The sequence below is a fragment of the Typha angustifolia genome, chromosome 7, assembly GCF_048772165.1.
Source record: "Typha angustifolia cultivar Huaian chromosome 7, ASM4877216v1, whole genome shotgun sequence".
Classification (NCBI taxonomy): Eukaryota; Viridiplantae; Streptophyta; class Magnoliopsida; order Poales; family Typhaceae; genus Typha; species Typha angustifolia.
In genome coordinates, this window is record NC_133245.1 from 2105267 (window position 1) to 2132638 (window position 27372).

The 27372-nt window shown below is 36.5% G+C and overlaps 4 protein-coding genes across 4 annotated transcripts; 3 read left to right on the plus strand and 1 right to left on the minus strand.

The window, feature by feature from the left end:
• The first annotated feature begins 3106 nt into the window (after positions 1-3106).
• LOC140763069 (glucan endo-1,3-beta-glucosidase 4) lies at positions 3107-9354 on the plus strand. Its single transcript, XM_073101105.1, has 5 exons — positions 3107-3443; positions 5850-5983; positions 6526-7782; positions 8982-9009; positions 9094-9354. Exons 2-5 carry the CDS (start codon positions 5920-5922, stop codon positions 9236-9238), a joined length of 1494 nt encoding a protein of 497 aa, XP_072957206.1. The 5' UTR covers positions 3107-3443; positions 5850-5919; the 3' UTR covers positions 9239-9354.
• A 492-nt stretch (positions 9355-9846) lies between these two features.
• On the plus strand, positions 9847-12601 carry LOC140763070 (constitutive photomorphogenesis protein 10). Its single transcript, XM_073101107.1, has 4 exons — positions 9847-10140; positions 10912-10985; positions 11969-12116; positions 12248-12601. Exons 1-4 carry the CDS (start codon positions 9915-9917, stop codon positions 12343-12345), a joined length of 546 nt encoding a protein of 181 aa, XP_072957208.1. The 5' UTR covers positions 9847-9914; the 3' UTR covers positions 12346-12601.
• Positions 12602-14097: 1496 nt separating this feature from the next.
• LOC140763826 (lipid phosphate phosphatase delta) lies at positions 14098-17446 on the plus strand. The gene is made up of 8 exons (XM_073102190.1): positions 14098-14714; positions 14854-14949; positions 15029-15103; positions 15229-15359; positions 15560-15663; positions 15833-15961; positions 16083-16198; positions 16889-17446. The coding sequence occupies exons 1-8, from the start codon at positions 14550-14552 to the stop codon at positions 17297-17299; spliced, it is 1227 nt and encodes a 408-aa protein (XP_072958291.1). The 5' UTR covers positions 14098-14549; the 3' UTR covers positions 17300-17446.
• A 1245-nt stretch (positions 17447-18691) lies between these two features.
• Positions 18692-27236, minus strand: LOC140762964 (serine/threonine-protein phosphatase PP2A-2 catalytic subunit-like). Its single transcript, XM_073100960.1, has 11 exons — positions 26887-27236; positions 25084-25140; positions 23171-23254; positions 22913-22984; positions 22144-22215; positions 21867-21907; positions 20787-20853; positions 20111-20302; positions 19943-20032; positions 19752-19859; positions 18692-19214 (listed from the first exon to the last, which is right to left on the minus strand). Exons 1-11 carry the CDS (start codon positions 26980-26982, stop codon positions 19149-19151), a joined length of 945 nt encoding a protein of 314 aa, XP_072957061.1. The 5' UTR covers positions 26983-27236; the 3' UTR covers positions 18692-19148.
• Between the last annotated feature and the right edge of the window lie 136 nt (positions 27237-27372).

Consider the following 27372-nt stretch of genomic DNA (forward strand, 5'->3'; position numbering starts at 1 on the left):
CACTTTCAATAGATATAAAATAATAAATCTATATTTTTTGGGCCTCAGGGCCGCCCGTCACCAACTCAGCTTTCGCAAAGCTGCAGTCGGCCCAACCCAAGACCCAAAAAAGCCTGCATGCTATAGATAGGCCGGATAAAACATCACCCCTTTTTAGATACAGAGACACTTAGATCTTATCGAATTTTTTAACTGTCTAATCTAAGCTTCAGGCCAAACAATTGCTCCGAACAAAATATCTACCGAGCTGTTAAACTAATAAATAATCTATCCATAATATTATTTGAGGTTAGAGTCGAATTCACAAATCTCCTTGGTCATAGATAAGATGCCTATTAATTCTACTATGGTTGATTAATTAATATGTATTGTGATCGATATATTAGCACACATCGAATAAATGTACTAAAAATTTGGGCAATCGTACCATTAAATTAAAATAAGAGGTGAACAGCGACTGATCGTATATCTTATATGATAAATTATATTTCTTTGTAGTCTTATCAATAGTTTTTTAGATTGGCCAAAATTGTTATACTATTTCGAGGTTCCAAACGCAAATATAGCTATAATTAGCTAACAGTTATTTTAATTATAATTAATAGACTTGTATGCCTATAAAGTAATTACATTAACATTACTACCACTACCAGGGTAAAAAGATAAATAAATAAATGAATCCATGTGAAAATAATGAGCTATATAGAAGTATAATTAATCATATATTAAACTATATCCGATCCATCTAACAAATGAGACCCAGATCGAATTAAGAAGGGTTAAGATTGGGCTTATTTATTGTACAACAAAATGCCAACCTAATTCTTTCATGTCTGACACCATTATTGCAATCCTGACTACTATACCTGCACCCCTGTTCTTCCCTTTTGTATTTATCTCATATATATTTCCCCCAAGTTACATTCCCCCTAGCTAGTAGCTACTCAGTTTACTGCAACGTACGACCACGCTCTGTGCAATTACCCAATTGCCCTTATGTATATTAAGTTTGTTTTCCTTTGGCCTTTTGGTATCTCTACTAAGGCTGTAGGCTGTCATGCACTTGATCGGCTGGGCCATGCACGACCATTTGCCGGCATTGAGGGCTCTTCTTTTGGTTGTCTCTCTTTCATATCTTGCGCTAATCATAGGTAAACAATTTGTGTGTGTGTGTGTGTCAAATCCAACATAAAGTTTGATTATATCAGTGGATCACTCTCTCTTTTTCTTTTTCTTTTTAACAAACACTTTTGCATTGCTTTGAGGACCACAGGGGTAGCAAATATGAAAGATTAGTATGGGCTAGTTTGGGCACTAAGGCATGAGATAATGCATACAGACATGTAGATCACATGTGTATAATAGTTTTGATTGCGCCCGCTTAAATTTTAGATCCTATTTATTATCTTCTATAAGTAATTAAGTCATTAGGTGTGTGTGGTCAATCATACATACCCAAATAAGCATGTGAAATGAGCTCTAGCATGTGATTAGATTATGCTAGGTTATCTTTCCTACGTTGGTCATAATTTTGCTAAGGTTTGGCACAGGCTCTCCCACCCTCTCACGAGAGTCTTCTCCTCACCGTAGCTGGTGAGCTTTTCCCCTTCTCTTATAGCTTAAGTGGCTAAGGGAGATGAAATATCTTGCTTTTTTTTCTCCCGTCTATTATTTTTTAACTCTTTTTTTTTTCCAACCTCATCAGTATTTGCCTTCTTATTTGTTGTCCTTCTCTCACGGTCAATTTTGTTTTCTGCTGCCTTCTACTTCTTGTTATCCTCTTCACTCTAATATCCTTTTTGAGTAGGGTTTTCTCCATTGTCCACTTACCATAAGCAAATGCCCTCCTCCCTTATGGTCACAAATCCTTGTAGCCCGTTCAACGTGCCCTTCTCCTTCTCTGTTCCTTTCATTCACTCTATTCATCACCGTCCGCTATCACATGTTGCTTACAATCTAGCTTGTCTTCCTCTTTCTCCTTCTATGCTTGCTTGTTTTGTTATACTCTGACAAATAAATTACTCTTGCAATTTTAGTGGTCGTCGAGTTTCTTAATTTTTTTTTTGCTGTGTATTATTTTTAGTTTACTACATGTTATAACTGCATTACTTCAAGACTGATCTAGAGGAAGCTAAAACAAGGTAGCTAATAAAGCTCGTGTCGTTCTTCAAATTATCTCCCATTTTCCTTTTATTTATCAAACTTGTAAAACATATCATATCTTCCCACGGGCTATTCCGTGAGAGAAAAAAAGTGTTACGTACAATCGATGCATTGATAATTTTCTATCGATCTTCACAAGTCGACATACACGGACGCTTTTTTTTCCCTCGAATATAAAAGATTTAATTACTGTTGATTTTTTTTGTATCACATTTAATTCTGCAATTTAAAATAATATTAACTACAACAGGCTAAATATAAGTATCAACTGATTCCTATAGAATAAACGAGCTCCAAATTTGTAACAATGAATTGAAAACTTCTCTTGGTGCACCCGCACGTATAAAATTTATTGACACGCTTGGACTTCCTGCCTTAAAGAATTGCACGAAATCGGCAGGAGTAGGAGAGATAAATAATAATTATTTAAAGTTGAGTGATTCTTCTGTCACTGCTTAGTGGATCGGCATTAAGATATAGTTAATGTAATCAACCTTTTATTAAGACGTGCGTTGAGAGAAGAGAGTGTCCAAGAAGTGCGTATATAGAGAAGAATTAAAACACAAGATACAGTGCGTCCTCACATAGTCACATGGCCATGGTGTATGGTGTATGGTGTATGGTGTATGGTGTATGGAGTATGGAGTATGGAAAAACAATAGCACGTGGGTGGCCACCTCGAGGCCTGCGATGTGAGCTGTTTGCTGTTGCATCCGGTGAATGGCTGACAGGTAGTCCTGTCAGACATTATTCATGCAAATGGGGCTGCAGAGGATCTACTTCGTCATTTTCTTTAGACGTCGATATCCTTGTCTTTTTTTTTTTCAAACCTTTCTTTGCACTTAACTCTCTCTCTCTCTCTCTCTCTCTCTCTCTCTCTCTCTCCCTGGAGGCAAAGGTTCAAACTTGGGAGCTGTAGTGAGAAACCTCTTTGGATTCTTCTCAGAATCTCTCTCTCTCTCTCTCTCTCTCTCTCTCTCTCTCTCTCTCTCTCTCTCTCTCTCTCTCTCTCTCTCTATACATGCGCGAAGTTTACTGTACTGATCCATAAAGCTCCTGCTTAGAGATTCCCCCACTATCTCACTTTTGGGCTCTTCCCACCCTCGTGAGCTCCGTAGCCTTCCGTCTTCTCCTCCCATTCCATAAGCCCTCCTCTTCGCCACTTAAAAAGCCTTAAACCCTCCCTTTCTCGTCCCTTTTTTTTTTTTTGCTTTGAAAGGGCGAAACAGAGAGAGCGACTCGTTGGCTCCTCACTTTGTCTTGCTGGGAAGTCGAATCAGGTGTTCTTTCTCTACCTTTTCTTTTTTTAATTTTTTTTAATGGGGTTCTGATCTTGGGGTGATTTATTTCTGGTTTTGTTATGTGGGTATTTGGGAAAATGGGATTTTTTGCTCCATAATAGGAATAAGGGATGACCTTAGTGTGAAGTCAGAGATGGTTGTCAGCGGGAAATGCTTTACTTGCTGATCTTTCAAGTTTAATGTTATTTGGAGATGGAATTAGTCCTGAACCTTGGAAAGGTGGTGCCTTTCTATATATTTTGGCTTTGCTACTGACCTTTTATGGATCAAGTGGATCAATTGGATCAATGTAGTAGATTTTAGTAGGAAGAACTAGGGTTTGTTGCTTTGAGAGAATTTAGAACAATATAAGTTGATAGATGTTAGAGAGGACTGATTTAAGTTGCTGTCAATAGTTTGGCTAACTGCAAATATTCTACCAAATCTTTGTATGGCGTTTCTTTTGGGAAATTTCCTTAAAAGAATGATGCTATCCTTCATTTCACTGACTGTTTTAGGGGTTATATATATATATATATATATCTTGGTTTGCACAATTTATGAAGCAAATGCCAAATCAAGTAACTCTCCATAAGTTGGAGAATGGTGAATTTTATATTTTATATTTAACATTTCTGCTCACTTTGGAATGTGATATTTTGATGGGCTTAATAAGTGGACTTAGTTCTAAACGAGTGGATGTTTTATATTTAAAGGACTTAGTTCTAAATGAGTGGATGTTTTATATTTAAATCACAGATGAACTTGATAGGATTCAAATTTAGGATTTATGCTCTAATACCATATTAATGCACCAACAACACTAAAAGGTTAAATTGCTAGGAAATGATAGTTTTATATTTTATATTTACATAATTTATTTGTAACAAAGTGCAACAGTGTGTTCTTGAATCTTATGAATCTTATATGTTATTATTTGATCATGAGAAATCACAAAAGTAGTGGGTCAGCAGCATGATAAGTGAAATAGTCCTCATGCTTCAGGTAACACTTTTAGTAATGGAGAGCACTTGTAGTAATGAGGTAAATGATGACTTGGTAAGAAAATATCTAGCTAATGAGGAAGTTAAGAAAAAGGGTGTCAAAGTGTGGGAGATTCTCACCACCAAAAGGTGTGGGAAGGGAAAGTATAGGTAGTCTTATCTGATAAAGAGGTTGTTTCGAAATCTTTAAACCGATGAACTCTTGGATGCAAGGTGATAGCTTTACCTTCAAAACAGGTGCATTCTCTTCTAACTAGGAAGTTACCAGATCACTTCTCCTTTTAGTTGCCCGTAAGTCTTTTTTTAGCATTTAATTTGCCAAACAAGGTTAATTTGTGTTTATCTGATAATACACTTTCTCCCTATATCAATTAACTTTGAAGGTTCAATTCACAGAATACTATGTGAAAAAATGAACACTGAATTGCTTTACTTTTTTTTCTTCTACTTGCTTGGCAATTAATTACCTTTAAGTTTGGATTTAACTGCTGGGTCACATTGTAGAGTCATTACTTTGCCCCTTCTTTCTTGACTATGTCAGAACTCAGAATACCTTGGTAATAAAGCTGTATGGTGCATTCTTGCTCTTGCTTATTGGCAGCCATTGGATTGATAAAACTTTTATAATTTTTGTCTTCTTAATTTAATAGCAATTGTCATATAGGTGATACCAACTTGCGGGTAGTCACGGAAATAAATGTTTTCTACAAGAAAGAATAGGACACCCTGTACCCTTTCCCCATAAAAATGTTTTTTAATTATGTCTCTAGATACTTACCTAATCTTCTGTCTCTTTTACATCTTTTCTTGAGGTTTCCCTGGTACTGAGAACCCCATCACCTCCCCCCCACTCAAATGTCTTTTAATTATGTCTGTAGATCTTTGCCCCCCATACTGATGATTTTCTGTTAGAAGTTTTCTCATAATTCGTCATTTCGTTTTTCTAAAAGTACTGAAGCAATATAGTTTTTACTTCTGTGATCATAGGATATTATGCTGCTCATATAGTCATAATCTAAATGACTTAAGTTCATATTTGATAAATTAAAATTGTTTATTTTATTTAACATAACTTTTAGGCTTTTGTTGTTCCCATAATAAAATATTTCTATGTTCTCATTCAAGTTACCAACTGATATGACATTTGTGCTCTAGAGTCAATTAGAACTTTGGTTCTTATTCTCTTGGACTTATTAATCTGGACAGAAGTCAACTGTGGCATAAAGTAGTATGTGTATCATGTACTTGGTGATCTGAATAGAGAGGAAAAATTATGATTCTTCTGTTTCCAATTTCTTCTCTATTTCCATTAACTGGAATATTATATATGTCAAATTTCCACCCAATTTCTTGCAATGTCCAGTTTACTGCTTCAGCTCTAACAATCTCAACCTTTCTGCAGTCTGGTACAAGGGCTCAGGGGAAATACGTTTGAATTTTCTCCAAGTGAATCCCGAGGCCTACTCGGCCAAATGTTGCCTGAGAAATGGAAGAAATGTTTATTTTTACTTATGCTCTTGCTCATTAATGCATCAGGTAATTCAATCTTACTTCTAGCTGTACATAAAGTGGTCTAATTTTGCTCTGGTGGATTGTAGGATACAAAATATTGAATAACTTAAGATGTACTTTATGAACAGGGAAATTATGTTTGTGAATTTTAATCATTAAACCTTTATCTACTTCTGAATCTTATATTTTTCTCTATGTTACATTATTATTTGAAGATATTACTGTTGTGTCGAGTGTTCTATTTTGTTCTCCCTTTCTGTGGGATAACTTTCCAAGAGTTAAAATATCTGAATGTGGTTTTATTAAATGCTCCAATTATGTGCTCAGTATTAAAAACTCTAATCATTTGTCTTAACTGAACTTCTTGTTTTTCCTGTTCTGCTGTTGTTTCCTGTACCTATTTTGCCTTTCTATTCAGTCTATATAAGCTATAATTGAGCCTCAAATAATATTTTCAAGCTTGTCAAATTATTTTGCTTGCCATCTATGTTTTCTTGTTTGTATTTATGCTACAGCTGCTCTGTTTATTTTCTTGCATATAATTGGATATGCTGCACATGCTGTAGGTGCATTTGTGGGGATCAATATTGGTACCGACATGTCCAACTTGCCATTGGCATCAGACGTAGTGTCAATTCTCAAAGCGAAACAGGTCAAACATGTACGCTTATTTGATGCAGACCACCAGATGCTGACAGCCCTTGCAAACACTGGAATAGAAGTTATGATTGGGGTTCCCAATGACCAGCTACTGCGTATAGGGCAATCTCGGTCAGAAGCAGCTGACTGGATTAACAAGAATGTTGCTGTCTTTATTCCAGAGACTAACATCACGTATATTGCGGTTGGCAACGAGGTCCTTACAACTATTCCAAATGCAGCTCTTGTCCTTGCCCCAGCCTTACAGTTCCTCCAGTCTGCCCTTGTGGCAACCAACCTTAATTTCCAGGTGAAAGTTTCAAGCCCCCAATCCATGGACATGATCCCTAAATCATTTCCTCCATCTACTGCCACCTTCAATTCAACATGGAGCTCAATTATGTTTCAGTATCTCCAGTTCTTGAAGAACACAGGATCTTCCTTCATGCTAAATGCACAACCATACTACGGTTATACCAAAGGACAAGGCATATTCCCCATAGAGTATGCTCTTTTCCGCTCGCTCAACCCAAATAATCAGATTGTCGATCCCAACACAAATTTCTACTATACCAACATGTTTGATGCTATGGTTGATGCTGCTTACTACTCCATGCAAGCAATGAATTTTACTGGCATTCCCATTATTGTAACAGCTTCTGGGTGGCCGTGGCTTGGTGGGCCAAATGAGCCGGATGCTACCATCGACAATGCCTTGGCCTACAATAGCAATCTTATCATTCATGTCTTAAATGGTTCAGGGACACCGAGCCAACCAACTACACAAGTTAATACTTACATTCATGAATTATTTAATGAGGATCTCCATCCAGGACCCGTTTCAGAGAAAAATTGGGGAATTGCCTTTCCTAATGGGACCACTCTGTATACTTTGACATTTGAACATATAGCTGTGTCAAATGCAGACTCAGCAGGATTGCTTGGAATGTTCTGTGTAGCAAATTCCAGTGCATCCCCAATAGCACTGAAGCAAGGTCTGGATTGGGCATGTGGACCTGGTTCAGCAAACTGCAGTGCTATTCAGCCTGGGCAGCCATGTTATGATTCCAATAATATTGCAGCTGTTGCTTCCTATGCATTCAACGACTATTACCATAGAACACAAGCAAGTGGTGGGACATGCAACTTCAATAACACAGCTATGATAACGACTACTGATCCTAGTAAGTTTTGTTGATCTTTCCTTTGCTTTTATTTTCTAACTAATTTCTGCCTTAATGCAACAAAAATTATCTACAATGATTCTTAGATTTATACATTTCCATGGCAACATGGATGAGATCTAGGATAGACTTGATTGGTGCAAAGAAATTATTAATCTAATCAGTCCAGTGGTATTTGAAATATTAGTTATGGTTGATGTGTTTCCTCACCATTATTATTTTGTTGCCAGTAGCCTTGTAGTTTTACTATCCCTCATTTAATCATCACGACCTCTTTTTTCACTTCTATCAGTTTTATTTCCTCACAGCCTTTGTACATGTATAGGGGCATCCTTCACGACCTTTTCATTCTGCAGTCTCCAAATGGTTTGTTCCATATATATTACAAGCAGATTGCGCTTCACTCTTGCTTTACCTGTTTATTAGATTTGGAAATCATTCTTCATGCCTTTAACAGCAAAGGATTACCTGCAGTAGGAATAACCTTGATTTGGCCTTCTAAGAATTAGACAACAGTTTGCAAACAATAACTTTGTGTTCTATCTCATCCATAAGTGTTGGTGAGACATGAGATGCCAACTCTATGGATACATAGGGAATCAGGGTTTAGCTAATCAGATTAGCATCTTTGACAGAATACTGGTCTCGTCAAGGCTTTCTTTTAGGAAAACAACTATTCCTCGAGTATTATCTGCAGGACTACAGCTAGAGATCATTTTTAAGGTTTAGTGCCCGGAAATTATGTTTTACAACATTAGCTCCCAAGGTTAAGCAGACAAAATACTTTTCTTAGCCGATCTCCATAACGATTGACTCAGTCTCATGTCCTCGACAAGTTTCTCATGAAGTTAGGTTGTTCCCTAGCCATACAGCCAATAACTGCCTCTAAGCAGTCCTCTGGATGAAGACAATGACCAAATGACATGGAAACTCCATAATTTTATCATTTCATCATTCGTTCTCGAAACCACCAAGTCGGATGTGTTAATACATCAAAGTGTGACTGCTCACCTCGTCCAAAATGAGAAGAAGTATGATCGCTCTTTTTTTTTGGCACTACACGTAAATGGTATTTTGGGAAGTATTAACAGTTCTTCCGATAGGCTCCTGTACTTCAATTTTTTAGTTTAAAATGTACCTCTCCATTCTTGTGATGATGAAAATGTTGACATTCCATTTCTTGTTTGTGGCTCTTGCAGGCCATGGTTCATGCATTTTTTCTGGAAGGTGAGTCATCCATATAAATTATCCAATCTCATCTTAGACATCCATGCCGTTCTGTACCAATAATAAGATTGATTTTGTTTGCAGCTCGGGATCAAACACCAGTGCAGGCGGCGGGACGCCATCTTCAGCTTTTGGACCCTCAAGCCCGATAAATTTTGCTATCACATCTCAAGTTTGCTGGCTTATTTACCTAGTTCCAGTTATGTTTGCTTTTCTAGTTCACTTGTAAGTTGCATGTAATTGTCATTCCAGTTTTGAAAAGCAGCCTGAGATAGTGATGAATTGCACCCACCATTTGATGGTAGGTTTAGAAGAAAGCTCATTTCTTCTTCTCTTCGCTAGCAAGTTTTCTCTCTAATGTTTTGTTATTAAGAGCAATTAGCTGCACAATTTCGATGCTCTACTTGTAAAAGTAGCTGCCTTTGTCCCCTTTTTTATTTTATTTTATTTTTTTGAATTAAAAAAATGGTTTAGATTATCTTGGTAGTATGCGGAACAACTACAAAAAGTTCCTCATTTTTTCTGGAGACTCTTGATTCTGTTCAACTTACTACTTCCCTTCTCTACTTATCCTTTTATCTTCTTGCTTCATTTTATCACAGCTCTCTACTTTTACCTGCACTTGGTGTTGATTGGCTTGAGGTGGGATCACAGATTCCACTAATATTAAATAGTAAATCCATTCAAAATTAAAGGTTTTCTAAGAGGTAATAAGAAGACCAGAACTGATGAAATTTATTCTAAAGAGGTCCTCGGAGAATACGAAAACAAGATATTTCAGGGGTAAAAGTGCAAACATCACATATGGGAAGGGTGTATCCCTAAATAAGGGGCCTTTTGAGGCTATAAATGTGAAATAGGAAGCATATAGAGCGGTAGTATCGGAAAAGTTATCGAGAGCTCCGATGTCGTCCTCGTCCTACGGCACGACGGGCCTACCCGGCGGCGGAAGTGGCGGCGGAGGGGATGGAGGAGTGCGGCCATGGGTCTCGGCGACTTCGTTGTCGTCTTCGGGGAAGAGGATTCAGAAGGAGATTTCTGAGATGAACGCCGAGCCGCCCGGTGATTGCTCCGCGGGGCCCAAGGGCGATAACCTCTACCACTGGGTCTCCACCTTGATCGGACCACAAGGTAAGAGAAACCCTAATCCACAACCAACTTCAACTTATGCACTTCGAATTTTGTTCCTGGTTCTTCTTTTTCCCGCGAACTTTAGAGAAATCCAATGATTGTTTCAAGAATTTTAAAGCGAAAGGATGCTTCTTTGGGTATTTATTTCAATGGTTTTGATGTTTTTCTCGTTTAAACGTGTTTGGAGACCTTAAATTTTGGATTCGCGAATTTTCACTTCTTTGTGTGGTCATAATTTCTCTACTCTTTCTTTCAATAAGTTAGGTTTAATTTTTTTTGCACTAGTTACTTATAACACCTTAAATCGAAATGCTCCTCCTTTGATTTATGAGCCGAAACTAGAACGAATTAAATTACCTCCCTCAGTTCATAACTGGTTGTAGGTTTCATGGCTATACCACTTTTAGCTCGACTTTGATCTGCTTGAACTTACACTACAGTTTTGTAAGACTAAAAGCAAGTTGAAGCCAATCTGACATATCTTGTTGATCTTCCCATGTAGCTCGTCTCTTTGAGTTCACTCTACAGTCAATCCCATTTCATTCGAAATGGATGTTGATGGTGATGTGCTGCAAACATTTGAATGATCTAAATCATCTATGTCATATCTACCATGCTTTTCTTCTTGATAATCATATAATTGTCATACAATTTATTACTAGATTCATGAAAATGTTAAATTTATTCGATCTATTGCCTCCTCATTTGAGTGAATGAGAATAATGCACACTATATACAAGAATTCTGAGCTGATATTGCTCCTGTTCATAGGATCACCATACGAGGGAGGTATATTATTCCTTGACATTGTTTTCCCAAGTGATTATCCATTCAAACCTCCGAAGGTATGAGATTTTGAATGTAACAGGAATTCTTTTTGTATCATTCTGAAGTCAGGCAGCAGATTCATAAGTTTAATTGGGTTCTATAATTTATGGATAATCTTTAGTCTTTATATCATCATGACAATCGAATCTGTTCTTGTGCATCTACACAAGAATATCTAATGGATCTAGTTAGGCAGGCTATAAATGAATCTAGCAAGTCTGAATAGTATGTTTTGCTTTACCTTAAGGTTTTTACTTTTTATCCATGTCTTTCCGCTTAAATTTTATGTTCTATATTTCACCGTAGCAATTTTTGTGTAACATGATTTTATAGAAAACACTCTTCAATTTTTCTCCATATATTTGCCATTTGGGTTTATTTTTTAGTGTACTTGATAATTGGCCTAATTTGTCCTTAAAGTATACTGAAAGTATTTTTATATAAGAAATGTTTTCTGCTTCTCCCAGTCATCACTCGGCCTCTTCTCCCAGTACACCCCCATCTCCCATCCCTTATTCGTCCCTTTTCTTCTCTTGCCTTCCACCTAATCTCATCTACCCCTCTCCTCCTGGTTGTAAAATCATTCCACAATTTTCCCCTTGTCTTCAGGATTTTATAAATAAACCATTAAGATTTAATTGTATTACTGTTCACAAATATTAATAAACTATATGTTTCGATGATATTATAAATGACAAACATATAGTACCTTCAAGGGAGTAGCTTATAGGATACATACTAGCTCTGATTGCGTTTGATGTTATTTGCAGATATAACAGATATTGACGGATAGCCATTTTAGTATAAATCTTGAGAGTTGACATATGGGGAATGAAGTTGTTAATTGGTGTTAACTGCAGTTGCTTCTTTTACACCATTAGCTACTTATAAGTCTATCCAACTATTTAAGTTTAACATTGCATTACGAAGTTATTTTTCTATTTGCTAGCATCTATTTTATTCCTGTCATATCTATTTGTATGGGCCCTTTGTTTTGCAGGTGACTTTTAGAACTCGAATTTATCACTGCAATGTCAGTTCCTCTGGTGATCTAAATTTGGATATTTTGAAGGACAATTGGAGTCCTGCTTTGACAATTTCAAAGGTCTTACTGGCCATCAAAGCTATCATCACTAATCCAGATCCATGTATGTGCTACAATTAGCCATTTGGTCATGATCTTTCAGTTTTGGGAATTGCAGAAAACCATTCCAAGTGTTGTGTGTTTCATATGGGACTTCTATATTTTCTTATTATAACATTTCTTTGATATATGCAGATAATGCACTTGTACCAAGCATTGCTGATTTATACTTGAATGATAGAGCTAAACACGATAAGATTGCTGCAGAGTGGACGACAAGGTTTGCCAAATAAAGGTATCAGCTAGTGCAATACTTTGGGGCTATAACTGGATGAAAATCCCAGGAGTATTTGTCGAGTTAATTACAATACTCCAGGTTATCTCACCCACTTCTTTTAGGCAGCGCCACTCTGTTTCTTTTTCTTGTTCTATTAGATGTCTCATTTTGTGTAACTTCTTTGATGATTATATGTACTACCTGTGTAGCTAAGACTGGAAAAACATAATTCACTATTCCAGTTTACTTAAAGGAGTTTCATCTTGGTGATCGATTTGACTTTCTAAGAGATAATTATGTTCAACGGATCTTTCATCAAACCATTCAGTTGAGCTTGAGGTTGGCCTTTTGCACAGTCAGGGTTGTAGCTCAGCCAGCTTTCTTTCCCACTGTGCTAGTGAAGAAAATCTCTTGCTTGACAGTTGAAGTCTTGAACATAGATCATACAGTGGCATTCTTATGGATTTCCATCTCATGTATCATATAGCCTGGACTAACTTGTACTTCTGTCATGTGAAAGGTTCTAGAGATTTTGGCCAAACTAGACCTCCCAATTTTTTTTTGCTTAGGGTTAGTAAAATTTCTATATTATATATAAGACTGTGATTTTTAAATCACTATATCAGTCAATAATTTTTAAAATTTAGTCGCAGGTCAATGACTTGTATGAACATTTTAGAATCACTCAGAATATTATTAAGTCTAAGGGATATTTTTTTATTTATATAAATTACTTTTCAAATAAGAAATTGCGGAATCGAAAAACGGTTTTATATGAATTGTTTTTTTTTTCTTCAGATTTAGATACTTTTTTGAGTAGTTTTAATTTTTTTTTTAAAATTGCTGATCCATTCAGTGATTTAATTCTAAAATTATTAATTTGCATAGCAATTTTAAAATCCACACAATTCGTTTATAAATTTTCTTAGTGAATTGGACATCTACAACAAAATTAGAGGCTTTAAAATAGTCAAACACTCCCAGATTGTATGCAGCTCTGCTTGTAGCTGGACTTGGCTTAGGCTGGCTTTGAAATTATACTTTCTTAATTTGTACCGTCACCATTCTTTCTTGTTTGCTTGAGTCGATTGGTATCTTTAATAACTGCTTCCACTTTCATCGTAGCTTCTTATTTTTTATTTTATTTCATTCTTCTTTCTTTAATCTTTTAGAGAGACTAATTTGCAGTACGCAACCTGGTCATTTATACGTCCAACCAAAAAATAGGTCACTCTTCTAAATTTAATATTATATATACAAATAAAGACGATTTCAATGATCAAGTAGTACTTAAAGAGTGGATAAAACCAATGCAAATTGCAAAGAGACTTATATGCCCCCCATTTATTTTAGAAATAAAAAATAAATACATTTTTTAATTTTAAGTAAATAACTAAACATTATAAATAATATAATTTTAGAATATAAATATTATTTATTAAAATTATATTTTCTATTTAATTATTAATTTACTCGATAGCTGTCCCATTAACTTACTTTATATTAAATTAATAGGTATTCACGATAATTATATGAAAAATAAAATATATATTTACTAATTTTTTTTTTTACATTATATAATAATAATTTTAGAATTAACCTTATTTACGAAGCAAACGAGGTTTTACGTGCAAATGCCAAATTAAAACTTTTCTTATTTAGAACAAGCGGCCAGTATTTAAAGAAGAAAAGAAGACAAAGGAGGGTTTTAAATGTAAATAAACACGCAGTCAAAAATACAAGAGGAAGCGACGGGAACCAACATCGGAAAGCGATAGGAGGAGCCAGTCTCCGTTCAAAGTCGATTTCTCTCTCCCAACTCTGCCCTTGGCCCCTCGATTTTCCATCGTCGCTGTTATAACTCGTGCACTCCCTTCGGATTCAACGGCAATATATCCCCATCGCTCTCTGGGGGAAGAGAGAATACTCTAATGGGAAGACCCAAATTCCACAGGTTGACAGAGGCGAGAGAATCGTGTCCTCTTGTGTAGATTTCTTCTTCAAAGGAAGCTTCGGAATCGGATAAGAACCCGCGACCCGGGAGAGATTTCGGCTGCTTCTGTTTCGATTTTTGAGAAGGGAAATTATTCCGTAGAGTTTTCTTCAAGGGCATACGTGGTAAGCCCAGAAAACCCAGAAGGGATTTCGGCTGCATCTTTGAATTTCTGGTGAAAAGGGGGAGCTTTTCGTGAAATTGGTGTAGATTTCATCGAAGAGGGCATGGAAGGTGGGATCTCTTCATGGCAAGTACTAGCTCTTACTTCGGTTCTGAGTTGGGTTGTAGCTTCGTCCTTCTTTGATCTGACCAGGAGGGTGAGAGCCCTGCTGCAGCCATGGGTTACCCGCCGTGTGCTTGTTGATACTCCTTTGATCCTCCGATTCCAGGTGAGTTGCATCAAACTTTTCCTCTTTTTTTATTTTTGGTTACCCTGACTTTAATCCCATATATTGGCTTATGAAAAAGCTTTGGTATGTTGAATGGCTTTTGATTCTCTCTTCTTTTTCTCCCATTTATTTGTTGCAGAGATGGCATCGTACGTCCTTAGACAACATGTTCTCTGTGCTGTCTTGTATCGTCTCTGTGCCCTTCTACACAGGATTCCTTCCTTTGCTGTTCTGGGTATGGCTCTATTTCATCTGTCTTTTTTGTTATTTTAGGGGGAAATTAATCACGGGTATTTGTTATTGGAAATTTATAGAGTGGCCACAGCAAATTAGCCAGACAGATGACTTTGTTGATGGCCTTCTGTGTTTACATAGGGAATTCTATAAAGGTAAATGCTGTGGACTTCTTGCAATCTTTTTTGCTTTTCATTTCAAAAGAAAAATGTTGATGCATTTGCTACTTTGAGACTTTGAGTTTAGTAATATATCGGATTATTGCTTGTGATTGATATAGGATGTGGTATCAGCTCCCAGGCCCAGTTGTCCTCCTGTGAGAAGAGTGACTGCTACAAAAGATGAGAAGGAAAATGCCATGGAGTTTGGATTGCCTTCTTCACATGCTCTCAACACTGTTTGCTTTTCAGGGTATCTTCTTCATACTATTCTTTGCATTTGCCACGGTAGCTTGTCCCTTTTCTACAATAATGTTGAAGAGATTCATGAATAGAAAGATTTGCCAGGGGACAAGTATGACTGGAAGTCATGGGTTGATGCACGTTATGATGAAAAATTTGATATATCTGCTGCTTGGCTGATGTTGGTTCTGCTGGTTATGGAATTTGCAGATACTTGTTGCATTATGTTCTGACATATGGACCTCAAACTAATGCCCTTCACATTGCTGCTGGATTTGCTATAGTTTTCTTGCTTGTAATGCTGATTGGCATAGGTGAGTTTCTGCTTTCTTTCATATATGAGTGTGGTGACAATAGACTACACTTGATGAGGATTTAAAATCTCAAATGTCTTTCCAGAGGACAAAAAGAATCTAGTTTTGGTTCTGGGTTATTATATTAATTCTTTTGCTTGTGCATATGATGATTTTTTTCCTCCAACAGGAAGGGTATACCTAGGCATGCATAGCCTGATTGATGTCGTCGCTGGAATTGGCTTTGGGCTTGCTATTCTTGCTTTTTGGCTGGCCGTGGATGGTTATATTGATAACTTTATCATCTCTGGACAGAATGGTATGTTGAACAAAAGACTTCCGTTATACTGCCCTTGTTGAATGTTGAAAAGGCCTTCTCTCTGGTGGGAAGGCTGTCTTCTCTCTCAGATTGTGGTTACTCTGTTTTTTCCACTTTGCAGTTACATCCTTCTGGGCGTCTCTTTCGTTCCTATTATGTTTTGCATATCCTACACCAGAATTTCCAACCCCAAGCTTTGAGTACCATGCGGCATTTACTGGCGTCGCATTTGGAATAGTAAGCTCAATGTTCTTTTCCTTTAATTATCACTGTAGAAGTAATTTACCAACTATAATGGAAAACGAAATGCTTTTTTTCTGACAAAAGAGGAACTTATTATTACATTATCATGAAACTCACGATTTCTTGCTTGTTGAATTTATTATGACATCATGATGAAACTTGAGTAGTTGCTAGTTTCAAACATATGTTATGATGCTTTTACGGCTAGGGCTGAGGGTTAGTGAAAGATGAATTTTAAGAGGTAAGACTCCAGTAGATGCTATCAGATGTCAGATCGCTGACATGAATGACAAGTATTGCTCTATGAACCGTTGGGAGAGAGGCAAGAGGAAAATGTAATAAATGACAATTTAGTCAATTAAAACAAGGGGCCAGGCATAGCCAAAGGAACTCACTACTCATTTAGTTCTTCCTTTTTCATAGCAGCGATGGTTAAGGGAGGACACCTTGTGCCTTATTGAATAGGTCAACTAAAATTACTGTTAACTAGTTTAAATGCACTTCTGTTAGGTTACCAGAAAGCACTTTCAAGTTTATGAAACATAATTTATATTGGGAAAAACTATGTACTTAATAGCCTAAATGCACCATTACCGACTTTTTTTTATATAAATTTTGACATTCTATTTGTACTGTGGTTGGTGGTAGATGAAGACAATTTTAAAAACTCTATTAATCTTCCAGGTTAGTGGTGTTCAACAAACATACCTTCTTTTCCACCATGAGGATGTTCCACACATTTTCAGTTCCCAGCTAACTCTTCCAGTTTTTGTTGGAAGGGTACTGGTTGGCATCCCGACAATATTAGCTGTGAAGTTCTGCAGCAAGGCTATTGCAAAATGGTTACTCCCAGTGATGGGCAACACACTGGGCATCCCAATAGTGTCTTCATGCTATGTCCCAGCACTCAAGGCATCTGACGGCAGCAAGAATAAGTCTGAGGGTAAGCAGGCAGGGTATCTTCAGAAAGTACTGATATTTTCTCCTCAGCAGGCATGCGATGTCGACACTGGAATAAGGTTTTTGCAATATGCTGGCCTCGCATGGTCAGTTGTCGACTTCGTTCCGACACTTTTCTCCCATTTAAATTTGTGATAGCTACATGCTTGATTAATCAGGGATGTCCACCTCTATAGTGTAATCCCATTTAAAGTTTACGCATTCCTCATATGATTGTATATCAAATTGGCGCCAATTTTGTATCATATATTATCTCTTCAATGTTAGAAATGTTTCTTGAAATCACTACTGCATCTTGTAGGGAATTACTGTTTCTTGCTTGTTTATTGAAGTCCCCAAGAATCTTGTGCCTTTTTGGATGCGGACTTTCTTTATACATTGTGAAATGTAACTTATCAGGTGATTGCAATCTCGATATCTCTGTTGACTAGCTGTGACATATCTGATAGGGAAATGCATATTGGTTCGAGGCTATTTAATAACTAGTGATTCTCTGAGATATTAGATTATATATCCAATGTAGATAACATCAGGAGTTCTGTTTTTTATTTTATTTATATTGTCAGACAGGAAAGAAGAAAATGTAATTACACCAAATTTCCAGTCTTTGTTAAGTTGTCTTGTTTCAGAGTTAAATATGTTTTATCTTCACATATATATATATATATATATCTAAAATTATTTTATTTTATTTATAATTATTTGTATTAAATTAGTCGATATACTTCTAACTGAAGTGAGACTGCTCGATCGTCCATCCAACTTAATATAGCTCCATTTGAATTGCTAAAATATTCCATAATATTTATTCAAAAGTACATAGAGGAGTAAGATGATCTTAGACATAAGTACGTTGAGGTATTAAAAAAGACTCGATTTTACATTTCCTTTCTATTGTTCTGTACATGAGTAAAGAACTAGATATAGACACTATCTAGGTGGGAAGAACCGACAACTACATTGCCCCAGCTAATATTGAATATCCAACTGCCTTAATAAAGTCTGGTAGCTGGATCTTGGACATCCAGCTGCCTTACTAAAGTCGGGTAGCTTGATCTCGGACAGCCAACTGCCTTACTAAAGTCGGGTAGCTTGATCTCGGACAGCCAACTGCCTTACTAAAGTCGGGTAGCTGGATGATGGATATAGTGGAAGGAAGGTAGTCCAGAGAAAGATTATTGTCTCATCTAATATATCCCTTGAGAGTTAACAACTGCCAACCGAAGTAATAAAGAAGTTGGGTAGCTTCTCCAGCCGTGGGAAGCTCGAATTAAACTCAGCTCGAATATAATTTAGCCGAGCCTGAACAAAATTCTAGGTTCAAAATACAGATCCTCCAGCTTGCTGAGGCTCGATTCATTTACACCCACAAACATAGTGACATCCAAGATTTCCGGCTGTCGAAGTATTTTGATATCTTATCCATCCCATACGAACGAAAGATAATTTGTGTACGTAGAGGACGAAAAGAGTCATTATTTGATGCAAAGAGTATTCGTCTCTTAAACAGGCACAGAACAAGTAAAAGAAACAAAAATTTCAACAGATCGTATTACTTAACTATTATAAGCGACTATTGTTAGGGGGGAAAAGAAAAATAAAAAAAAGACAATGTTCAAAAAGAGAATAACCCAGTAGGAAAATACACAGTTCCTTTGGAGATCACTTAAACCTAATAATTAAAGCATAAGAACCCCAGATTGTTAAAATCCTCTCTACAGGACGGAAAAAGAGTTATAAAAGATACAAAACAAGGAAATGCAACTGTCCTTGGAAATAATGCAAGTTACTGCTGATGCTGAATTTACCGGATCATCTGCCTCGACCCCAATGGAAATCATGTGTTTGGCTAACCATCAAGCACACCAGGTTGCAGTAAGAACGTGAATTGGATGTATAATCTGGAGGAAATATCTGCAATTATAACCACATTCATCAACTAAGCACTTGCAGCGGAAAAAAGCAATTTGCCTCCTCAACTCTTTCATAGGAAATAATCAGGTGTTCTGCGGGTTACATCAGGTTCACCTCTCCTTGGTGCTGGCTCAAACTGCAGGTATAAGAGAAACAACATCAAAGGCCATCAAAACATCACCTCACTAATACTCACAAAGCCACAAAACCAGGTTGTAAGAAAACAGGAGTCTGGATAATACTTGCTGAGACAAGCCATCATCGATAAAGTTTACTCATATATGGTCAAAGAACTAACAAGTCACATCTCTGTTCTCTGGATTTCATACTATCAGTCTATTACCAATAATGGTGAAGGTATCCAGGCCTCTAGGGCATTGTCCAAAACTAAAAATAAAATTTATAATATTCATTGAAGCAATAAGACCCATCTGACCTGAATTGTTAACACATGGTAACCGAACATTCTAGAGAGAAGCTTAATTTTGAGAGCTTCTCTAATTATGTCCAAACTGAAAAGATGATTCTCTTGTTACATGAAAAGGTGATATTTTTCCGGGTAGTATAGGAACAATCTGTCAAATGATCTTAACAAATCTGTCTTAATAATGAGTTCAGAAATATTAACATCATCTGTTATAAGAGTGGCAAATACAAAAGGAGGGACTGTCACCTGGATAAAAGTATGACCCCTGCAGTCATCTACTTCTAAGATGGAGGCCATATTCCCACATCGGTAGCAATAGTTAGGTGCACTAAATATGGTCACCACCTTTTGCTCCTGTACCATAAAAACCTTAATAAAAGGTGAACTGCTTGATGGCTAATGCACATTCAACAATAAAGAGTAAGCTCAGTAGTTACATGTCCCCAATTATATCCTTCCATGACTAACTGATGAGCTCTCGCGATCAGCTTAAGGTTATTGGTATGGTTGAATTGCTCCGATATATCCTGAAATTGTATTTGAATGAAGAGAATACCAAAAAAATAAAATGGGAAAAAAAGAAAGTAAAGAATCATATACAATACTTGTCCAAAGGTATATCCAGCACCACGGGGAGAAATACCCCAGCCACATCGATCATCTGGATCAGACCAAAGAAGATCACACATAGGCCCCTCATGAGGAACTTCTTGGACGCGATCAAAGCTGCGAATGCTATCAAGGGTCTCAATTGATGGTGATAACCCACCATGAAGGCAAAATATTTCTGACTCAACCTGAAAAGCAAATCAGGAACACAAGTTGAGAATTTCGTGATAGAAAGGTCAGGCTGACCCAGAAATGCTTAATTCGAAAATATTTGAACTATGAAAACTTTTTGAAACAATTTCACTAACATTATCTAGAGTCAACACAAGGAAAAAGTTCACAAAATAAGCTTTCGTAGACTCTTTTTTAAACAGTGTAGCTTATACTAACTGTGAGGAAGGATTATGTGGAGATGACATGGATTATTAGCAAGCAAATTCCTAATCCCAGATGTAAAACATGCATTCTAACCCCACTATTGCAAAATGGTTGCTGAGATACTGACCATTGACAGGGAAATTATTCTGTTTGTACCAAAAAATTCGTATATTCAACTTTGAAACATAAATATTATTCCAATCACTAGAGGACTCAAACATAGAATTTAAGAAGAGACTTAAATAAAGTATAAAGTATCAAACACAGATAAAACAAAATGTTCAAGGTACAAACCAATGCCGTCAAAGGGAAATAATCAAAAAGATCCGTAAAGGTCTTCCATACATTTGCATTACCATATCTGCCAACAAACAATGAAAAGAACTGTCAGCATTGGTAAGCAAGTTCACAATGCAGAGCATGCCCCTTACATGCGTGCCATCTTGTAAACAGATATGTGGTACATTGAATTTAGTGTTAATGAAAGTATGTGTGAAATGCAAATCAAGAATTATATGGTGATATAATAATGTCTTAAGAGAATACCCCCATCCAGCATGCACAAACCATGAATTACTTTAGATTGTAGCATCAACAATTAGTATTGTTTATTAAAATACCAAACAACCACAAATTTATATCCAATCATGGATAATTAGTACTTCAGCTTGCTCGATGAATTACAGTTCAAGTATTGAATTAAGACATAAAACAACCACATATTGACATCCAATCATGTCACATTGCCTTGCGGGTTATCAGGGAAGCATGCTGACCAGCAGCTAACAAGTGCGAACTAGCACTTACTGTGCCGTAGGTTACCATTCATAATCTTCTTTGACTATCAGCATTAGTGCATCATAATTATAGACTAGATAATTGTTTATATGATTTGCTTTAAGCAGATTGTAGGTATCCAATCTGCTTAAGCTATACCTATGTCTACAGTTGGTGTGCTGAATGGAGCAAGTCATGGTCAATCTAAACAATTTCAACATATTTATATTTCATGAAGAAGAAAAGGATAATAAAAAACCATTCCAACAATAATGTCAGGCCAATAGACCAGCTAATATGAAATGATCTTAAATTGGCAAAGAAAAGTTAGGTTACAAACAGTTGGATAAGCTAGCCATGTTTATCCAGAGAGAATTCAATATGGTACCCCTTTAACTCTTACTCTGCTAGTAAGCATGAATAATATGACATAGATACTTAATTTTTTAACTACCCAGAGTAACATGAAGAATCAGCAAAAGGACCATCATATCATTACCCAAGGAAATCATCTCCATCTATCCCAATATTAACAACCAGAGAATAACTTATCAGATGAGAAGCACAGGAAGATATATATATGAACTAGGAACTCACTTTCTTAAGCATTCATCATAGAATCCATAAACCTGAGTAATCTGCAATTTGATTTGAAACCATTGTTCAGCTCAGGAGATACTTGTACAGTGCATATTGAATAATAGAAAAGTGAGAAACAAATATAATAGGAATTATAATATTTTATACGCACATACACACATATGAAAAGGAAGCATGATAATTTCATTGCCCTAACCCTCTTTGTGGTTAAAATATACAGCATGCAGAATAACCTAGAGTTTAGCAATTGAAAACGCAAACTCAGGCTGTATACCTGACGACTCTCATGGTTTCCTCTCAGAATTGTAATTCGCTGAGGATAGCGAACCTTCAAGGCCACCAGAAGCTGTTGAATCAGTCAATAAGTATAATTACAGACAATATTAAGTGACTGAGAGTTGATAATATAAGAAAGTAACTAGTAGTCCCAATAAACAATAATGTTGCAATCTGCTTTAAGAAAAAACTAGTAATTATAATGATCTCCAGACTACTTTTCTCAGGAATATTATCGAATCCACTGCTTTAATAAGTCTAGTAAACATGACCCCATAAATCTAAGAGCCATGTGATTCCAATCTCATAATCATAGTGCTGCCCTCTGTATTGAAATTGAGCTCAGTGTAACAGTGAAATCTCAAGGCATGTGCAGCTGTCGCTGGTCACACTTGTTTGAGTCATGGGAAAAACATCTTTAGCAGTAGGCATCAGGCTGCATCTATCTTGCCCTCCCAAAACTGGTGGCATAAGGATGCCATTTTTGTTGTCTAAAATGATAAAACATATCAATAACTAATTGACTCTAGTGGACCAAAATTGAAACCTTAAATTTCTCAACTATTAACAGCAAAACTCATCTAGTAAGAACAGCAATGGATAAGGTCCAACTTCAGGCAAAGGTATAGGACAATACATGAACAATGTAAAATGCAGTAGATATTCTCAACTTAGAATCTTAGATTCATTAGATTAACATCTAATAGCATATTCCAGACTTACAGTTAACAACAACATATGACAGTCTTCAGCAACTTTTTTCTTACCGTGACAGTTTCAACAGAATAATACCCACGATCCACATAATCTCCCATGAATAGGTAGTTTGTATCTGGACACTGAAAATAAGAGAAAGGCAATGAACTATCAAAACTCTAGTACATAAGGGCATTTTTCTGTTTGGGATCAAAGGAATAATAACAAGTCAGAAGATCCATAGCTTTCTATAGAAAGTTTAAGTCAAGATAACTCATTTACACTACATTCATTTAAGTGATCCAGTGAATGAGTATGAAAAAGAGTACCTTCCCACCAATTCTAAATAATTCTGCTAGATCATGAAACTGACCATGAATATCACCACATATTGTCACAGGGCTTTTCACAGGCTGCAAGAAAGATGAGCACAATAGTTTAGTTTCCTAAAAAAAGAAGAAATATTGCTACCTCAGTACCTAAGAAAGGCGAAATCAAGGATTTTGGTAACCCCAGAGACAAGAAACAAGATTATGCCAATTAGAAGGAAAAAAAAAGGTACCAATTCACCTTTAACTTTAAAGCTGAGAAGAAAAGGGAGAATTGCAACTTGAATATCATATCCTTTACCTCCATGATTACATGCAGAACATGCAAAATTCTCATTGCCTACAATGCAGTTCAATTAAAAAATATCTCGGAGAACAGCCAATAGTGTTATTTCAGCCCATGGTCATGTTTTGGTATTAATATATTAGTACTATTTAAATGTCAAATGTTTACCCCTGATATAATCATCGCAATCAATCTCCATGCATGTGATAATTTGACATATGTCATAACATCTGAGTGAGACTACTGAGACAGCTAGGTATTTATAATTCAAGAAGAGAAGAGACTGAAGAATATATGAAGCTTTATTGCTTCTAATCTAAACACCGCCAACTCAACAGATTCTAATGCATTATACTTCAATACGCTAAGATAATTTTATAGATAAGCTCTCTTAAATCTTAATAACTCCACTCATAGCTGCCTGGGGCAGCATAATAAATCAGTTTGACCTCCTTTGTAGATTATGGTGCTTGGCCAATATATTCCTCCTCTCATGCTGTTTCAACTGCGTCAATTAAAAGTTTATTGGTTCATTATGTTCAATAATTTCTATCAATGTATGTCACTCTAAAGTCATAAAAAAGTAGGCGCAGTATTGTGCAACTACTTCTTTTGGATGAAATTTATTCTTATTATTGTGACAAGCAATGTATAAGTATTGTGCAAGAAGAAATATATCAGTTTATCCAAAGGATGATATAGCAAAAAGAATATACAAGAGGTCATATCGAAAGGTTGAGTTTGAAAAAAATGACAGAAAGTATAAGATAACAATAATATCAAGAAGAAATCTAAAGAATTTTAAAAGTTTCCAAAACACTTAGAATGGACATAAAAGCTAGGGGTGTAAATGAGCTCTCGGCTTGGCTTGAAAATGAATAAAATTTAGCTCGGCTCGACTCGATGACATTACCAAGCTGGCTCAGTTTTTAAATTTTTTTATTGTCTATTTAATTCTTAGCTATAATAATATACTCTTTTGAGGGTTGGGTACATCTAAAGATGATTTCTGACTCTTCATTTTCTAATGTAGGACTAAATGTCATCCAACCAATTTAAAAAATTAATCTTTTAGATGTGCAATCTAAGATTCGAACCCATATTATCCTATATGAGATTAAAGTGTATTACCAACTGTGCTATAAACATATTATTATAAGATTTTAAATAGACAATATATATATATATATATATATATATATATATATATATATCAAGTCGCGCTCAAGCGAGTCAATTCTAGCTCGCTCAACTCGATTAGTATTTCGAGCTAGAAAACTCAGCTCGGCTTGGTTCATTTGGAGCTCAAGCCGAGCTCTAAACGAGTCAAGCTCATGAGCCTCGCTACACAATAACATTATGAAACTAATTAACATTTAAGAATTTTGATTAACCAAAAGAAAACATCATTCTTACATATGTCTTGCTAATATACTTACTTCTGTTGCTGTGCTTGTGTTTAAAAGCAAACTCTAGTCATCAGAGTTGAAAAAAGTACTGGTGGAAAACATGATCCAACTAGCAGCATTGGTTCAGATTCTTTTCCAAGCAAACACAGACAATCAAGAAAGGCTGGAACAGAAGTGTATTAAGTAAATAGTAGATTAAAGAAACAAGAAGGCCTCACCTGTACATTGCTTTCTTCCATCAATATCTCTTTTGCTTTCTCACACAACATTCTAACCTGCATGAAGATGTATTAGAAGTTGAAACCTATCAAGCTACATATAAATATGAGTAGATGAAACTTGATTTTGATGATTCTGAATGTTGGATCTATTAACTAGAAGTACCAAAACTGGTCCAGATGATCCATGATAATGACATGACACAGTTCCACAGGGAAAAATGTTCTTGTCGAGAAATTGATGAAATTAAAGGCTAAGAATCGAATAATCAGTTTAAAGTATACAGTGCATTTTCAGATTTTTCTAAACATTGGTTGCTTCTAGAAGTAATGTTCTCCTGCATCCACCCATTTTCTTTTCCCCCTACTTTCCTTAATCCAAAAGGATGAGGTAATGCATCAGCCGTCAGCCTGAAAATTGCTAGTTGCAGTGGTCAGCAGAGACGCAGAGGAGTATCAGCAAATACAAGGCCTGGAGGACTGTCTTTTTGGCTTAACAAAGATCTATAGCCAGTAACAATAAGTCACAAGGATATTGAGTTATTGACTAGTTGTATTAAATTTATTGGACTAATTAAAACATTGAATTGAAATCATAGTTCATGTCTCATCCATGTATATGTACTCCCTACTAGTAATCTAGTATAGAACATAAAAAATGACAGATATATTAAATTAGGTGTCTAAAACCTTGGGCATGTTTCTGGCATCTATTCAAACCACAATAGGCACCTTGCAAGTTTTACTTAGAACAAGGGTTATTATGGTATCCTGCAAAATGGAGGGTTCCTCTTCCTGTTTTCAAGGAAGTGCATTTCTTCCTAGATGATGGAAGACGTAAGAGTTGGAAGATAAACACTTCAATGGGCTAGTTTGCTAGGAGGGATATAATTGGATTGGATTACCTAACTTCGACTCCTTTCGACCAAGAAATCAAATGTTTTGAAATAAAAATGTATGAACATTTTGTACCTTAGTTATCATTGATATTGTCCAACCATACAATAAACTGACTTAATATAGATTATAGAGGGACCAGTCTTGACATACATACATGGGTTCAAATGAGAAGATTTGACAGTATGCTAGACTAACATGGAAAGAGGGAATGATGACAAGAAGTGCCACATGGGAGAGGTTTGCATGGCTGCCCATTTCTACATAAGAAGGGAGGTTTATGGTCTTAATAATAGGCTAATCTCCTCTTAATATTGTTTAAATTAGTCTCATTATAAGCTAGCTGACTTTATCTTTCTTTAGGATGTAAAAAGGTACTTATGAATGGTAAGCTACAATTATGTATAAATGACTTATACAGACTCAGTTTTTGCCACTCCTTAAAGTTCCGAATACAAGACATAGATGACATAATGAATCTTAGCCTTATCTCTGTTGGTGGAACAGACAACCTTCAGCAATGTGGCCACGATCCTCAAAAAGAATCTGGCGACCTCAGATCTGTCCCAAATCCTCCATGAATAAGTGTAATAACTGTACCCACTCTATCCAAGTCAAAGCAACACTCCCATATGAGATCCAGCATATCCATAGCTCAACCATATGCCAGCCTCAAAAACTTTACCATTCCACTGCGGGAAACACAATTTCGACCGGATCGCTCGAAAGAAACCATTTAAATCCCACTTTCGTTTATACCATTCCCGATCCATCAAAGCAGACAACGATTTAAGCCCTCGGACCGACAAAAAAGGGAAGACACTTGGAACCAACACGAGCGTAATAGCCAAATCGAACAGAGATCAAACGCAGAGAAACAAAAGGTGTTAAAAAAAGAGAGGGAACCTCTTGCTCGGAGAGCGGCTTGCACTGCATGAGCTGCTCGATCTGCTCGTCGAGGTTGCCATGGGTGCTGGCGGCCGCCGGATCCACACTGCTCATCTTCTTATCCAGCCCGCGAGATGCCCCAAAACCCTAACCCTAGAATTTGACTCCCTTCGCTCCTCTCTCTCCACTACTCCGAAGGCGAGGAATGGCGAAATAGGAGGAGCAGAGAACGATGCAACGAAGTGGGAAAGAGGAAGAGAGGGAAACCCTCGGGCTCGGCTTCCGTGGCGTCTTTGTATCTTGTGCGAGAGAGATTTGATTTTATCGGATAAAATGAAAAAAATGAGGATCCACGGCGAATGAGCAGATCTCGGGCTGGATGGTTCCCAACAGCGTTCCAGAGACTCAGGCCACGTGTCATCAATACATATGAAGGAAAAAAAAAAAAAGGGAGTGATTTGCACTAGGGTTGCCTATTTTTACTAAACCACTTAATCTAAATTT

Coding starts and splice junctions, on each gene's coding strand:
- LOC140763069 (XM_073101105.1), top strand. CDS start 5,920: ATGTTGCCTGAGAAATGGAAGAAATGTTTATTTTTACTTATGCTCTTG. Junction 5,984..6,525: donor CTTGCTCATTAATGCATCAG/GTAATTCAATCT, acceptor CACATGCTGTAG/GTGCATTTGTGGGGATCAAT. Junction 7,783..8,981: donor GATAACGACTACTGATCCTA/GTAAGTTTTGTT, acceptor TGGCTCTTGCAG/GCCATGGTTCATGCATTTTT.
- LOC140762964 (XM_073100960.1), bottom strand. CDS start 26,982: ATGAGCAGTGTGGATCCGGCGGCCGCCAGCACCCATGGCAACCTCGAC. Junction 23,255..25,083: donor TGGAAGAAAGCAATGTACAG/GTGAGGCCTTCT, acceptor TCTTTCTTGCAG/CCTGTGAAAAGCCCTGTGAC. Junction 22,216..22,912: donor ATTCTGTTGAAACTGTCACG/GTAAGAAAAAAG, acceptor CTGATTCAACAG/CTTCTGGTGGCCTTGAAGGT.
- LOC140763070 (XM_073101107.1), top strand. CDS start 9,915: ATGTCGTCCTCGTCCTACGGCACGACGGGCCTACCCGGCGGCGGAAGT. Junction 10,141..10,911: donor CACCTTGATCGGACCACAAG/GTAAGAGAAACC, acceptor TCCTGTTCATAG/GATCACCATACGAGGGAGGT. Junction 12,117..12,247: donor CATCACTAATCCAGATCCAT/GTATGTGCTACA, acceptor TGATATATGCAG/ATAATGCACTTGTACCAAGC.
- LOC140763826 (XM_073102190.1), top strand. CDS start 14,550: ATGGAAGGTGGGATCTCTTCATGGCAAGTACTAGCTCTTACTTCGGTT. Junction 14,950..15,028: donor TCCTTCCTTTGCTGTTCTGG/GTATGGCTCTAT, acceptor GGAAATTTATAG/AGTGGCCACAGCAAATTAGC. Junction 15,962..16,082: donor TATCATCTCTGGACAGAATG/GTATGTTGAACA, acceptor TCCACTTTGCAG/TTACATCCTTCTGGGCGTCT.